Source organism: Malaya genurostris, chromosome 1 (assembly GCF_030247185.1).
Source record: "Malaya genurostris strain Urasoe2022 chromosome 1, Malgen_1.1, whole genome shotgun sequence".
NCBI classification, from domain to species: Eukaryota; Metazoa; Arthropoda; class Insecta; order Diptera; family Culicidae; genus Malaya; species Malaya genurostris.
Genome location: NC_080570.1, coordinates 96,518,922 through 96,534,259, shown reverse-complemented (window position 1 = coordinate 96,534,259; position 15,338 = coordinate 96,518,922). Strand labels below are relative to the sequence as shown.

The 15,338-nt window shown below is 39.3% G+C and overlaps 4 protein-coding genes across 4 annotated transcripts; 3 read left to right on the top strand and 1 right to left on the bottom strand.

The window, feature by feature from the left end:
• Positions 1 to 295: 295 nt before the first annotated feature.
• Positions 296 to 2,421, top strand: LOC131427032 (uncharacterized). The gene is made up of 3 exons (XM_058589913.1): positions 296 to 1,206; positions 1,696 to 2,140; positions 2,191 to 2,421. The coding sequence occupies exons 1-3, from the start codon at positions 992 to 994 to the stop codon at positions 2,419 to 2,421; spliced, it is 891 nt and encodes a 296-aa protein (XP_058445896.1). The 5' UTR covers positions 296 to 991.
• Positions 2,422 to 4,743: 2,322 nt separating this feature from the next.
• LOC131427023 (uncharacterized protein K02A2.6-like) lies at positions 4,744 to 5,379 on the top strand. The gene has a single exon (XM_058589900.1). It carries the CDS (start codon positions 4,744 to 4,746, stop codon positions 5,377 to 5,379), a length of 636 nt encoding a protein of 211 aa, XP_058445883.1.
• Positions 5,380 to 6,379: 1,000 nt separating this feature from the next.
• Positions 6,380 to 8,233, top strand: LOC131440162 (uncharacterized protein K02A2.6-like). Its single transcript, XM_058611213.1, has one exon. The coding sequence runs from the start codon at positions 7,075 to 7,077 to the stop codon at positions 8,029 to 8,031; it is 957 nt and encodes a 318-aa protein (XP_058467196.1). The 5' UTR covers positions 6,380 to 7,074; the 3' UTR covers positions 8,032 to 8,233.
• A 602-nt stretch (positions 8,234 to 8,835) lies between these two features.
• On the bottom strand, positions 8,836 to 11,021 carry LOC131425173 (uncharacterized). The gene is made up of 3 exons (XM_058586825.1): positions 10,904 to 11,021; positions 10,540 to 10,823; positions 8,836 to 10,474 (listed from the first exon to the last, which is right to left on the bottom strand). Exons 2-3 carry the CDS (start codon positions 10,797 to 10,799, stop codon positions 8,992 to 8,994), a joined length of 1,743 nt encoding a protein of 580 aa, XP_058442808.1. The 5' UTR covers positions 10,800 to 10,823; positions 10,904 to 11,021; the 3' UTR covers positions 8,836 to 8,991.
• Positions 11,022 to 15,338: the final 4,317 nt, after the last annotated feature.

The window sequence follows — 15,338 nt, the reverse complement described above, 5'->3', positions numbered from 1 at the left end:
GCGCGAAAAAGCCAAGCAAAAGTAAAGAGTTTTCCGCGTTGTTTTCAAAATTTGAGAAAACTTAATATTTGAGTTGTTTGTGGTTATCTCACACTGTTCAAAATAAATTCCTAAATTCCTGATCATATTTTTGATGAAATGGTGAAAGAATTATGTTGCTGCCTTTAATACAAGTCGAGATATTCGCGATTAAGTTCTGCCCATTCTTCCATATGGCTAATTTTGAAAAGGCACCTCATAGTAAAGTAAGTCGTATTCACGACAAAAAATACCTGCGCTGCCTCACTGTTGAGGACAACCCTATCGCGCGGTACCACCCGGTACTCCGCAAACCGCTAGGCTCTCACTTGACTGTATAGCTGTCGTAGTGAGATGCTGGAGATGCGTATATATGTGAATAATTGCGGTTGTCAATTTCCGTCAGATAGTATCCGTCCAGAGTATAAGTAGTATACGTCCAGTAATGTATAATTTCGGATACGCTGTCAGTATGTACCATTTTAACGTGTTCGGTAATAAATAAGTTTTAGAGTCGTTATCGTTCGTGTTAATTATTTTCTTTGTACTGATGACCCGCATCTAGTACCGGGGTCGTCCAGATACAAAAGTGGCGACGAGTATTCGCGTGTGTAGTTAGTTTTCTTGTACCGAATAGAAAACCTAACCAAACATTTCGTCTCCCACGCGGAAGAAACGAAAGTGGAGTGAGATGGCTGATAACGGTAATGATCAGAACGGACAGAATGGTGTTGACCCCCCGGAAGAGTTAAATCAGCGACAGCAGTTGAACCTGCCGATTAATACCGCGCCGGCGGCCCGTTAACAGCAGCAAATTTTTGCTCCCGTTGTGACGTCACATCAACAGCAGCAGCCGTTCATTCCAGTGTCTGTTTCGCAGCAGCAGCAATTGCCAACCATTCCACCTCATCAATCACAATCACAGGCTAGTGGAAATATGATGATGCAAATAATGCAGATGATGTAGCAGACGATGGCACAAAGTCCGCTTCAACACCAGCAGTTAATGGCTCAGCTGGTACACCGACAGCAACAATCTGATGAGCAGCAACAACAGTCCCTTCGCAGTATCGCATCGTCGATTAACGTTCAAGTGCCACCAAATCCGGAACAGTTACTTGATTCTTTGGCCAGCAACATTAAGGAATTCCGGTACGATGCTGAAAATAATGGAACCTTTGCAGTGTGGTACCCCACTTAGAAAAAAACGTTCAACGGTGGTCCTTCATTGGTCCAATACGTTGGATCATTGGTCCAATGAAAGTCCAATCAATCGTTCAACGGGAGGCCAACACGGGACCTTCGTTTGCCGATTTTGAAACAGACCGTTGAACCGAATGCCATTTTTTTCGTTCAACAAACCCGGCAGACAGAGGTCCATTGTTGAGCCATTTTTAACATGAGGAGTTGGAGCCCCGTTGGACTAGTTTTACTGCAGAATTTCTGAAGTTTTTTACACTTATTTGTTTAAACTAACAATACATACCTGCACAATACTTCTACTTCACGTAGAATAACAACAAATTTTCTTTCTATGGAAAGGTAACACTTAATATTCACACTATTTTTGCAAGAGAAAAAACAACAAACCGTTCCAGCAAATTGAACGAATATTTCGTGCAATATATCGTTCAACAAGCGCTCAAAAATCAACAAAATTGAACGGCCTGCTGAGAGGGACTCCAGATACGATGATCTTTTCGAGAAGGATGCTGCTAGATTAGACGACGAAGCAAAAGTTCGTTTGCTTAGGCGAAAGTTGGGTTTAGCAGAGCATGAGAGGTACGTGAGTTACATTTTACCCAAACTGCCAAAAGATTTCAGCTTCGTCCAGACAGTGAACAAGCTTAAGAGTCTGTTTGGAGCGAAAGAATCGGTTATTAGTCGCCGTTACCGATGTCTGCAAATAACGAAGAATCCTACTGAGGATCACGTAGCATTTGCCTGCCGTGTAAACAAAGCTTGTGTGGAGTTTGAGCTGGGAAGGCTTAGCGAGGAGCAGTTCAAATGCTTGGTGTATGTGTGTGGACTGAAATCCGAGAGTGATGTCGAGATACGTACCCGTCTCCTCGCCAAAATCGAAGACAGTAATGACGTTACTTGGAGCAGCTCTCAGAAGAGTGTCAGCGCATATTCAATCTTAAACATGACAGCGCCATGATTGGATCGCAGACTCCGTACGGTCAGGTACAATCAATTAGAAAGTTTGGTGGAAAGCGGTTCGGCAAGCGTGACCGAGAGCAATCAAAACGTTATTCTTCTAATGCCGTCAAGAAGCCAAGTTACCCGTGTTGGCTTTGTGGTTCGTTACACTACAGTCAGGATTGCAGTTATAAAAATCACAAATGTTCCGATTGTGGTTCTTTTGGACATCATGAAGGATACTGCGATAGCACAGACTAACAGACAGGACACTCAAATTAGATTCTTCAATCATTTTAACGGTCATTTCGAATATTCCTTTATTTGGGACAGTACTCACATGTGTCATGATGGCGCCACGTTACCCTATCAAAAACATCCTGTCTGTCATCTACAATGTGTTTATTTTTTTCATTTACCAACAGAGCTGCCATTCATACAGAATTACCTGTAATGTATTGATTTGTATACGTCCATGCGAATTTCATGCAGGATACAGATTTAATACATATTGCCAAAACTATATACAGAATTGTGCCTACTTCTCATCCTTCAACAAAATCGAACCCGTTTTGTATAATACTTACTTACTTCTGGTCTGCCGCCACTTAATTTCGGGTGAAAATTACCAACACAATAAAAAATAGTCTAGATGAACAACGCTGAGTCAAATAAATGGTTACCTTCCAACATCGCGAAAAAGTTAAATATATTATCAACGTAATCCAATAATTTATTGTGACGATTCATTATCAAATATTTTGATGAAATCAGGCATCCCTGCAAGCAGCTGATCGGTGTTGACAAACGAGGGGAAACCAACTAGTAAAAAAAACTTTGACATAACACAAGGGGTGTACAGATAGTAAATAGTTCGCGCAGTACAATATAGGTGGAACTAGCACAGACTAACAGACATGACAGTATGAGTAAATTCTAATAAAAATTATTTTTCGTGATGCACTAGTTCCACCTATATTGTACTGCGCGAACTATTTACTATCTGTACACCCCTTGTGTTATGTAAAAATTTTTTTACTAGTTGGTTTCCCCTCGTTTGTCAACACCGATCAGCTGCTTGCAGGGATGCCTGATTTCATCAAAATATTTGAAAATGAATCGTCACAATGATTTATTGGATTACGTTGATAATATATTTAACTTTTTCTTGATGTTGGAGGGTAACCATTTATTCGACTCAAATTTGTTCATCTAGACTATTTTTTATTGTGTTGGTAGTTTTCACCCGAAATTAAGTGGCGGCAGACCAGAAGCAAGTAAATATTGTAACAAAACGGGTTCGATTTTTTATTGAGTTGGAGGATGAGAAGTAGGCGCAATTATGTATATAGTTTAGGCAATATCAAAGATAAACTCAAGATAGAGTAGTCTGCGATTTCTTAGGTATCATTTGAATAGGACCCCTCGATGAGCTCGGTTCACTGTCAATTTGAGTATTTTGAAGCAAAACAACAAGTGTGTGATCACTAGATGTGTCGTAACTATGACAATGATTGTTTATGTTTGGAAAAATATCAAGTTACAGTATGAACGATATTGAGAAATTTCGCTTTATATCAGTGATTCTTAGAATAAGAAAGTAAAAACTACTTAGAACCATTGTCTAGAATTTATTTAGTTTGTTATAGCCTCATCCCATGAAGCATCAGTTGTGGCAAGAAATCATTATATGCTGAATGTAAACATATGTGTGCTTCCTTTCTAACTTGTATTGTTTCCATGGCATTTTGTCGGAACTAGTCGACGCTTGTTAACGGAGGGTCAATAAAATTACATTATTACTGAACCAACTGGTTCACGATTACTGACCCAACATTTTTCAATGAAACGTATGGAACATTGTAATCTTCAGTTTATCTTTGGCAATATGTATTAAATCTGTATCCTGCATGAAATTCGCATGGACGTATACAAATCAATACATTACAGGTAATTCTGTATGAATGGCAACTCTGTTGGTAAATGAAAAAAATAAAGACAGTCTAGATGACAGACATGATGTTTTTGATAGGGTAACGTGGCGCCATCATGACACATGTGAGTACTGTCCCAAATAATGGAATATTCGAAATGACCGCTAAAATGATTGAAGAATCAAATTTGAGTGTCCTGTCTGTTAGTCTGTGGAACTAGTACATCACGAAAAATTATTTTTATAAGAATTTACTCATACTGTCATGTCTGTTAGTCTGTGGCGATAGTGCCAAATCCAGAAAATCCAGAAGCAGGCGTAAGAAACGTGATGTATCAGCGAAGGTGGTAGTAGTTGATGTTTGTAGTGTGCAGCAACGACGCAGATTTGTTTCCGTTGCCGTGTCCGGAATAGAAATTGCAGCCCTGCCTTATCTCCTGCGACAGTGAAGGCAAGAACAGCATCTGGTAGCATTTTGAAGCTCGATGGTGAATTCGAATCTAATGTCATTATTGGAAAGTGCACTCGACGTGAACTAATCCATGTCACAGAAAAACAACTTCATTTACTTGGCACTGATATGGTCGACAGTTTCAACCTTTTTGTTGTCATGTGTTTAGCTCTCCAAATTAACTATCACACTCAAAACCATGTTTCCTAAGGTTTTCAACGATCAGTTAGGTTTATGCTGTAAAACAAAAATCAAGCTGGAACTGAAGGAAAATGTTCGTCCTATTTTCTGTCTGAAACGTCCTGTGGCTTACGCAATGTATAATGCCGTTGACCGGGAACTAGAGCGTATGCAAAAACTTAACATCATCACGTCGGCTGAATATTCGGAGTGGGCCGCTCCGATCGTCGTCGTCCGTAAAGCTAACGGTTCTATACGAATTTGTGGAGATTATTCCACTGGGTTGAATGCAGCTCTTAAACCAAATCAGTATCCACTTCCATTACCGGATGATATTTTCGCCAAGCTGGCTAATTGTCAGGTATTCAGCCAGATTGATTTGTCCGACGCTTTCTTACAGGTGGAAGTCGATGAGTGGTACCGTAAGTTGCTCCCTATCAATACACATCGTGGTCTCTATTCCTACAACCGTCTACCGCCTTGTGTAAAAGTTGCACCTGGTGCGTTCCAACAAATCATAGACACAATGCTAGCTGGTCTAGAATGCACCTGTGGCTATCTTGATGACGTCATAGTTGGTGGTCAAAATGTAGAGAAACATGATCGTAACTTACAAGCAGTCTTGAAGCGATTTCGGTTTCACAATACGAGTTGATAAGTGTGCATTCCGTAAGCAGCAAGTACAGTATGTGGGACACGTCATCGATAGTCGTGGTTTACGTCCGGATCCAGCCAAGATTGAGGCGATATCCAAGATGCCCCCTCCTACTGATGTATCCGGTGTGCAATCTTTTCACGGTGCTATCAACTATTATGGGAAGTTCGTGCCCAGCATGAGAGAGTTACGTTTTCCGCTTGATAATCTTCTGAAATCTGATGCTAAGTTCCAATGGACACCTGAATGTCAGAAAGCGTTCGAGAAATGGAAGAGAATTCTCTCCTCGGATCTACTTCTTACGCATTATGATCCTAAGCGTGAGATAATCGTATCGGCCGATGCTTCTTCCGTTGGTCTAGGCGCTACGATAAGTCACAAGTTTCCTGATGGCACAATTAAGGTCGTTCAACATGCTTCCAGAGCGCTAACGAAAGCCGAGCAGAATTACAGTCAACCGGATCGCGAGGGTTTAGTCATCATATTCGCCGTTACGAAATTCCATAAAATGCTTTTTGGAAGGCATTTTCGGTTGCAAACCGATCATCAACCGTTGCTTCGCATCTTCGGATCTAAGAAGGGAATTCCGATCTACACCGCTAACCGTCTTCAACGTTTCGCGCTGAACCTCCTGCTCTACGATTTCGACATTGAATATGTTCCCACTCACAAGTTTGGTAATACCGATTTATTGTCCCGTTTGATCAATCAGTACGTCAAGCCTGAAGAGGATTATGTCATCGCGAGCCTCAACCTAGAAGAGGATCTCAGGTCAGTCGTGTCAAATGCGGTTAAAGTGTTACCTCTAAATTTCAGAATCATCGCACAAAGCACACAAGCAGATCCAGTTCTTCGAAAGGTATATCATTACATTCAAAACGGTTGGCAAATTGTCGGGATCAGACATTCTACGATTCCACGCCAGACAGGAATCACTTTCTGTGGTAGATGGTTGTATCATAGTTTCAGAGCGACTCGTCATTCCGTCGCAGCACCGTAAACGATGTCTAGAACAACTCCATCTGGGTCACCCCGGAATGCAACGTATGAAAGCTCTAGCTCGAAGCTATGTGTATTGGCCCGGTGTGGATTCAGATATCGACAATTTTGTCAAAGCTAGCCACCAGTGTGCTTCCGTAGCCAGATCACCTCCGCATGCTCCACCAGTATCGTGGTCCAAGCCGACCGCTCCGTGGCAGCGGGTTCATATCGACTACGCAGGACCAATCGAAGGCGATCCACAAACGAATTTCCAGACATGACAGTCACGACCTTTTTTTGGCGGACATCTACGGTCCTCCGTGAAACTGGCACCAATGGTGATAAATTGGTTGCACTGCTGAGTTCCCATCATACATTCACAATGCAAATGTCAAACCGTGAGAACCCTTTCGATTCGGTAGCTCATTTGTATATATTAAGATTTTATGGCACACTTTGGTTGAAATGATAACAATGCAATTAATCTCGCGCTCCACCAAGCGGTGAGTGCGGTCATTTCAGAAGGTACCGGGAACGAACCACATTTTTCACAAATATTTATATGCACGTACATGTCTTTATTATTTATCTTTGGGCGATCATTATCTGATTGTCGTCGATGCTTTTACCAAGTGGCCTGAGATCATCCAAACGAACCGTATAACGTCAGTGGCAACCATCAGCATTCTTCGTAGTTTGTTTGCTAGATTCGGTATGCCAGTTACAATAGTTAGCGACAACGGTTCTCAATTTACAAGCGCCGAATTTCTCGATTTCTGTATCTCCAACGGAATCGATCATATTACGACAGCACCGTTTCATCCACAATCAAACGGCCTAGCGGAACGATTTGTGGACACATTTAATAGAGCCGTGAAGAAAATTCGAGAGGAGAGAGGATCGATACAACATGCATTGAATATTTTCTTGCTTACGTATCGAAGCACGCCCAACCGAGCCTTACCAGACAATATTTCGCCATCCGAAGCAATGTTCGGTCGAAGGATTCGCACGTGTCTCGAGCTCCTGCGTTCTTCGCCGCTACATCCACCAGTGTCAACATTCGAAAATCCTAGACAACCTAGATGCTTCAATCGTAACGACTCAGTTTATGCCAAGCTACATAGTCGTAACGGATGGAAGTGGGCTCCAGGAACAATCGTTGAGAAAATCAGAGATGTTATGTATAATATGTGGATTGAAGATCGCAGAATGTTACGCTCACATGTGAACCAGCTTCGAAGCCGTCTGTCTGCGGGTATGGAAATGAAAGGACTCGTAGAGCAAACCACATCTCGTCAGTCTCCGTTGCCGCTCGATATTCTGTTGAATGTTTGGAATCTAACTAGTCAGTCGTCGGTTGCTGGAACATCATCGGTTGACCCGAGTGTTACCGCATCGTCACCTACATTAACACCTTCCTCTAGTCCTGAGCATGTTCCATTGGGTTCGACGCCGGCTCGTGCGACATCTACGCCTCAACACGATGTTGCAACAAGTTCGTCTATGTCAACGTCATCAGCATCGAGTGACACACCAGCGTTACCGTCTTCATCAACATCGACTGAATTCGAGTCAGCCATCGAAGTGGAGTCTGTGGTAGATCTTCCTAGGCGTTCTTCTCGTGCAAGAAGACAGCCTCACAGGTTCGATCCCTACCACCTTTATTAAGAGGGGAGATGTTGAGGACAACCCTACCACCCGGTACTCCGCAAACCGCTTGACTCTCACTTGACTGTATAGCTGTCGTAGTGAGATGCTGGAGATGCGTATATATGTGAATAATTGCGGTTGTCAATTTCCGTCAGATAGTATCCGTCCAGAGTGTAAGTAGTATACGTCCAGTAATGTATAATTTCGGATACGCTGTCAGTATGTACCATTTTAACGTGTTCGGTAATAAATAAGTTTTATAGTCGTTATCGTTCGTGTTAATTATTTTCTTTGTACTGATGACCTGCATCTAGTGCCGGGGTCGTCCAGATACAAAACTCACGTACATGTTCGAGTGAAAACAAGAATGGCTTGTTCGCATTCGTTCGAAAACGTGTTCGTCGAATAGTCGATACGGACGTAAGCAAGCATGATGATACAAAGTCAGCGAAATAACAAGTTCAATGACAAATAATAGCAAAGATTTTTAATTACAAATAAAATCAGTACCAGAAATGATAGTTTAAAGTTGGATGGGCGTTGTTTTTATGCTTGTACGATTTTTAAAAGGTAATTGATTCGAGCGTAAACGGGAATACGAATTTGATATACTTTCGCACGTATCGCATATGGCCGTAAACAAGAATGAGGGTGAATAATTTGAAAGACAAAATGTTTTCACATTTTGTTGGAATACATCAAAACTTCAACAAAATATAATTATGAAAAAAAAACAGAAAGATCGAGCTCCACAAAACGAATCTAATACCATGTCTTTGACTTTTTGCCGGTCATCATATCGTAATACAATTTAGTCTGATGTATTTTTCTATAATATATTTAGCATAAATTAATTTTGAATACGAAATAGAGAAGTTGAATTGAAATAGCAGTATATCATGCGCCAATCATTTACGAATTTCTTTTATTTCTGTTGAATGATGTGATTGCACGTTAAATTCCAATTTATGTATTGCCTTATGTGTACGAAATTCCGTCTCGAGTGTATGTAAATACGATAGTTCGAATGAGACCATCACGCACTGATTCTGATTGTGATCCAACGCAAAACGTAAAGCCAACGTTGTCACAATTGACCTTCGTTACTGATTGGCTTACTGGATACCATCCGACTTTGTTGAAAACGACACCTATCTTATACATTTTGTGTCTTTGAATGAATACTGGTCGATCGAAAGATATTTCCAGCATAGAGTTGTACTGAACGCGTTGATTACAGTGAGTGTAAGTAAGGCGCGAACCATGTGCATCGAGCAAATGAGCATACAATAATTCTGAATATCGATCGTTTCCAACTATAGTCGAACCTTGCACTTGGGTGGGGACTTCAATTCCGGTGATACAAACCGAACGGTCCACTATAAATGTTAATGAACAATCTAATACGGATGTGTTGAGACATTCTGTCTGCTGCCGCATAATTCTACGACAGTAATATTTACGGTCGTAATTAGAATCGTTGTTTCGCATCTCTTCTAAATAGTATGGGTTTTCCGTGTCATCCGAATGTGTTGATGGTACCGGAGCTGGAGCAGGAGCTGGAACAGTTTTAGTTGGTAGAGGTGCCGGTTGCGGTGGTGGAACATGTTGTGGAAATAATCCACTAGTTGTGGTGCCTGGTCTAAGAGCCATAGGTGCAAGATTTCCGCTAGGACCAGGTATTGGACTAGGTGGGGAAGAGTCGGTGAAAGCGTTTCTTGGGTTTTTATTTGTTGTGAATCCCTCTGGCATTGGATAACAACTGTTTGAAGTAGAAATGTTCATTAAAATAGCGAATGCTTCCGATTGCGTCAGTAAGTTAGTTCGAGCTGGCCCATCAGCAAATTGTTGAGGACTTAATGATAGGAAACGGATACGACGTATGGCATCACGAATAGTAGGTAGTTCTTGTTGACGACCTGCATTCGCAATTACTACAGCTGGGCCAACATGTTCATTATTTCCGATGATGTTTTGATTGTTACTTTGATCATTAGATGAGCTGGCTTCAACATCCAGGTTAAGTGGTGACTGTGGCGAGGCGACTGGTTCATGTTCACTACTAGACTGGCTTGTTTCATGATTGCGACTGGCACACAAGCCATGTTTTTCAGCATATTTGTTGATGGCCCAGAAAAGATTAAGTTCCGAATCAATGTTAAGTACATCTTGATCGAGTATTGTAACAATCGTGCTAAGTTCAACATCTTCGAAACTTGAATCTTGGATTACATCCATTGATTTGGTGCACATTATTTGTAAACATTTCTCCATTAAACGGGGTTCCTCGAAAAGTTTAGCAAATTCGTAAGCACGACACACATTCTTGGGACACAAATCTGACCATAGAAATGTGATACATTGTTCGACCACATGAGGGAGCATGTATTTTTTGGCTCCATAGCACAGCTCGCAAGCTTTGTCAACTGAATTGATACTGATTTTATCGGTGTAAATGTACCTGAAAAACAAAGGGGGAAAAGTATAAAAAATCTATTTTTTAAAATTATTAATCAGTTAATTTACTCTAATAATGATTTGAAAGCAGAAGGATCCAAGTCCAAAATAGGAATGGGATCATTTTTCTCGGCGAGCCCACCGTAAAACATAGCTTCAAACACGGGTGATGCCATTGCTAATATTAATTTATGACCGGCCAACATCTGATGATTCGGTTCTTGACCAACTAAAAAATGACAATCAGCCCATTTGCCGGTTTCTAATAAATACTGTCCTCGGGATTTGATATCGTGTCGAGATATTTGCCAGTCAATTATTGGATCCATTTTGTGCTCAGCTTGGGTGGGTTGCTTGAGATTTGGAGAAGTATTATAGCAATAAGTTTATTGTCAATAGATATATATTAATGTACAACGAAAAGATCATTTACCCGTGCAAATAAATAAGTTTTAGTCTTTTAATCGTTCCAATATAAATATGCGGAAAAATATTATTCTTCTTGTTAACGATTGAGGCGAGTCCACAACTGTCAGACTATATCAGCGTTGCCATTTCATTTTTCAAAATGACGACGCAAAAATCTATCACACTCAAAATAATAATCATAATACGTGAAAAGTTATGTGAATATTTTCCATCCTACTAATCACGTAGATTTTAATGGACTGGCATTTAAAATTTGTTTATTGCATAATCCATTCAAAGTTATGTATTTCATAGGTAAAATGTAATGTACTCTTCATATCACATTTACCTATCAGTTCATATCAAATTTAGGCACCAGAGAATTACTATTTTATGTATTGGTTGAAGTCAAAAGGGAAATATATCAGATTTTTACACTCAAATAAAAATTCACGTTTGATTTACTTGAAAAATCACGTAAAATGGTTTCAAATGTCAAATTGAATATTTTACGTGACGAAAATGAATGTTATACGAACATCCCGTAAAATGAATAGAGTCATCACATAAGATTTACGTGAATTGACCAAACGTCAAACAATCTACGTGAATTTCCAGTGTGATAAACTCGATTTTGAAAATGGCGAACAGGGCTAAAGTGTAAGTAGTGTAAATATTTGAGAAAAATGTTAATTAGTTACAGTTTTTGACTACATCGTCCGGACCATTCCAGTATAAAAGTTTTCATGTGTTCAACTGGACCGAGTGCCTGCGTGAGTCCGGAAGTTGCCTGCTCCTGCCGAAACAGGCCGTTGGTCCACTGAAAAACGAGTTCGAAATCGGTATGAAGCTAGAGATACTGGATATCTATATATAATTCTACACTAAGAAAAAAACCATAGTAACCGTAACCTGTTTTTCATTGTCATTTCAACTATACGCTTAATACCATGTTCACATTAGCGCTTATATCACATGATATACCGAGATGATATGCATATCACGTGGGAGTGTTCACATATGATCGAAATGATATCGTTTGACAATCAAATTGTCATATTGAATGTTTCCATTACGAGTAAGATCAATAATATTGCTTATCTCTCCTACAATTCAATTAATAATTGAAGTCTTGCAATTAATGGTCTTCGAACGCCAGTATTCGTTAAGAAATTTGAAATTATAATGATTGTTTATTGTCACTTTCAAAGTGACGTTCATAAATGAGGACGTTCAATGCCATTATCCGTGTTGCTAGTTGCGATTTTTGACAACTCGACATGATATCGTCAGGGCTTGCAAATTGAAGCAACGAATATTAACAAAAGTGTTTCACCATCTGTGCTATTCGCACACATTCGTATGACAGGTAGAATTCACAGCGCAACCCAAGTAAGGAGAGATGCTTCGTTCGTTTATTAGTTCATGAATATGCTAGCTATCTGTGACCTTTGCTTCACGAGGTTAGCATTTGATGAATGGTTCTCATATTGTAGATACCTATGAAGAAACTAGATTCATAACTTTTAGTTCCGATGAATATTAATTTAAAGAACATTGCTTTTAATGTTTCTAGGATATGTACACAATGTAAACTACCAAGAAACAAATTGATCGTTCTGAAAATGGGCTCCAATGCAAAATTTCTGCTATAAAATGTTTAAAATATGTTTGAAATGTGATCAAATTTAGTCTTAGAATGCGAACATTATGTTCAAAAATGATTTCTGTAAACCTACACTGTGAAAACACCGTAAACATTGCCTATTTGACTTTGCTTCGCGTCATGTAGCACGTCGTGAATAAAGGCCTTCTTTCTCATACAATACTAACGAGAGCGAATCCTACATTTCATTACATTGCCATGGATTGCTTATTTCATGTGTTAACTGAGATTGAGAGCTAGGCAAGGGAATTGATCTGCTCAGTTGCATATACTCTCACGCATTCAGTTTCTCTCTAATATAGGTCTCTCATTCAGCTATGTCAAGCAAAATGTTCACAGCAGATGTTTTTTGTTGCTTCGTTCGTTTGAGGATTCACAATACAAGCCCTGGATATCGTACATGATATCCCGGATATCATGCCAAAATGGTGATACGCGTTGACATCAAATTGTATGGGATATCAAGTGATATCGCACATGATATCATCGGATATCAAGTATATCCGTATATCACTTGATATCAGCGCTAATGTGAACATACTATAAAAAGTGTCAACAATCATGATATATGACTATTCACCATTTGTATTGTATAAACTACTAGACAACAAAGACTACGACTTGACTAAACTATTTGTATTTATGACTTTTCTGGCATGGTCATCCTGACAATTCGACCGTCCCACGACAAAAGGGCCCAACTGCAAATGACAGTTTCTCTTTGTTTACGTTTTCTTTCACGATTTACCGAACTAATTTTATATTTGACGCTTTACTCTTCGCAAAACTTTCAAGGTAAAACTACAAGCTTTCGATTTATATTGGAAACTATAAAGAATTTGCAATAATGGCTCCGTAATATTAAAAAGAGAAAGTAAACAAAGAGAGGCTCTCATTTGCAGTGAGGCCCTTTTGTCGTAGGACTATCGAATTGCAGTCATCTCAAATATAAGAACAAATAGTTAAAAGCACAATTTCTAGTAAGGTGAAATTGCTCTCGAGCCTTGATATATAAGAAGCGAAATAGTTATTGCTACCATGTAAATATGTTCACAATATAATAATGTTACCATAAATAGATACATGGTTTAAAAGACGATTATGAAGTTTGAAAACACTATTCATGTAGTCCATATCAAAAGAACTTATGTAGTAAGCACATTATCGTATAGTGTTTTTCAACCTACTATGTATTTCATTTGTGCTGACTATACAAATTGTCAATGAACGGGTGTACTGTTATTGTCACATAAAGTTACAATTTAGCAGAAAATTTCGTACATGGGTAACACATGGATTTGAAAAAATATTCTATATTGTGACTGTGTACTTTGGTAGGTCTTACAGGTAAGTAAAGTTTGTAGCCTTACTAGTTTCCGTCGTTGAAATTCAATTTTTCAACAATTTTGCCGGCAACGGTTATGTTTTCCAGTGAAATAAAAATCTCGTGAACGGTTTATTATTCATTATAAGTCGCTGTAGAAACAACATCAAGCGATTTATGAAAACGAAGATTATCATTTGATTCCCGGATTCGCTCGAATCCGACGGAAAATCGCAGGTGGGTATCGAGGTTTGCATCTGGACTTGGCTAATAATTTCTTTCATGCTGCCAATTCCTGCTTCAGGAAAAACTCCACCGGATAGAGCCTTGGATCAACTGCTGCTATCAAGCAATGCTAAGCAATATCTCACCAGGTATATTATCATTTGATTTGATGCGAAAATAAAATAGAGTTTAATGAAATTTTTTTGTTGTTCTTGTTTTAGAATATAAATTCATAAAACTTTTCAACATTAGCTCAAGTTTTGCTGATCTTCAGCATTGTTGAATCAACCACTGCTTTTAGTTTCTGTTGAAGTGAATAGAACAAAATAAAGCAGAGTACTTCACTTCAGGTTAAATTGAGGTAACTTTATTTACAAGCTTAGCCTAGTTCTTAATATAGTACATATTACTCAAGCGATGTTTAACTATACTACAATGATCGACCACTGTCGATCATATGGTATTGTTCAGCAGCAGTGCGTATCGTATCCACACAAAGAGAGATAGCTACTATTGTCTTGTTGTTTATTGTGCGCAGAAAGCTTGCGTTCCCCGCTTGCTTTCTGCGTCACTTCTTACTTCTTGTGGTGAGATATCCTCTCGCCGTATTTTGTTTGTGCTGATAGCGATTCACAAGCACATATTGCTGTTAAATATCTATTTTACTTTCTTAGGATTTCAACTCACCTTTACAAAACTTTATCTTTCAAATTCAGCTTTCAACCGGAGGAAACATCAAAGGTCCAAGAGCGGGTTAGGTAAGTATACCAGCGAGAACTCCCAACAGGTCCAGCAACAGGTAACCAGGTAAGTATTCCAGCAGGCTTTCGGAATGAACATTTTAAAGGAAAAACTAAACTATACGGTTTTACGGTCAAACTGAGAATGCCAGCATCCGAAATCTTCTAACTTTATTTTAGCTCTTTGGACAGTTCTTGAAAGTGAACTAATTTCAAATTATACACTGAACTAAAAGATTGTACAAAAACTAACATCTATACACAACAGCTCTTCCCCTTTTAGAATAGAAGAAAAATTATTCTAACAACTCAAATTCAGAACGAGTTGTTATCACGGAAAAAATCAATTACTTTTATAAAAATGAAATTTGCCTTTGCCAAGAATATTTTAAAATCAGCTTACCGATTACAGCCCTTGCCGTATTCTAAGGTATTGATCGTCTTGGTTCGACAATCGCCGACTCCTTAGAACGAAGTCCGTTTTTCCTAATTAGCACCATGGTTT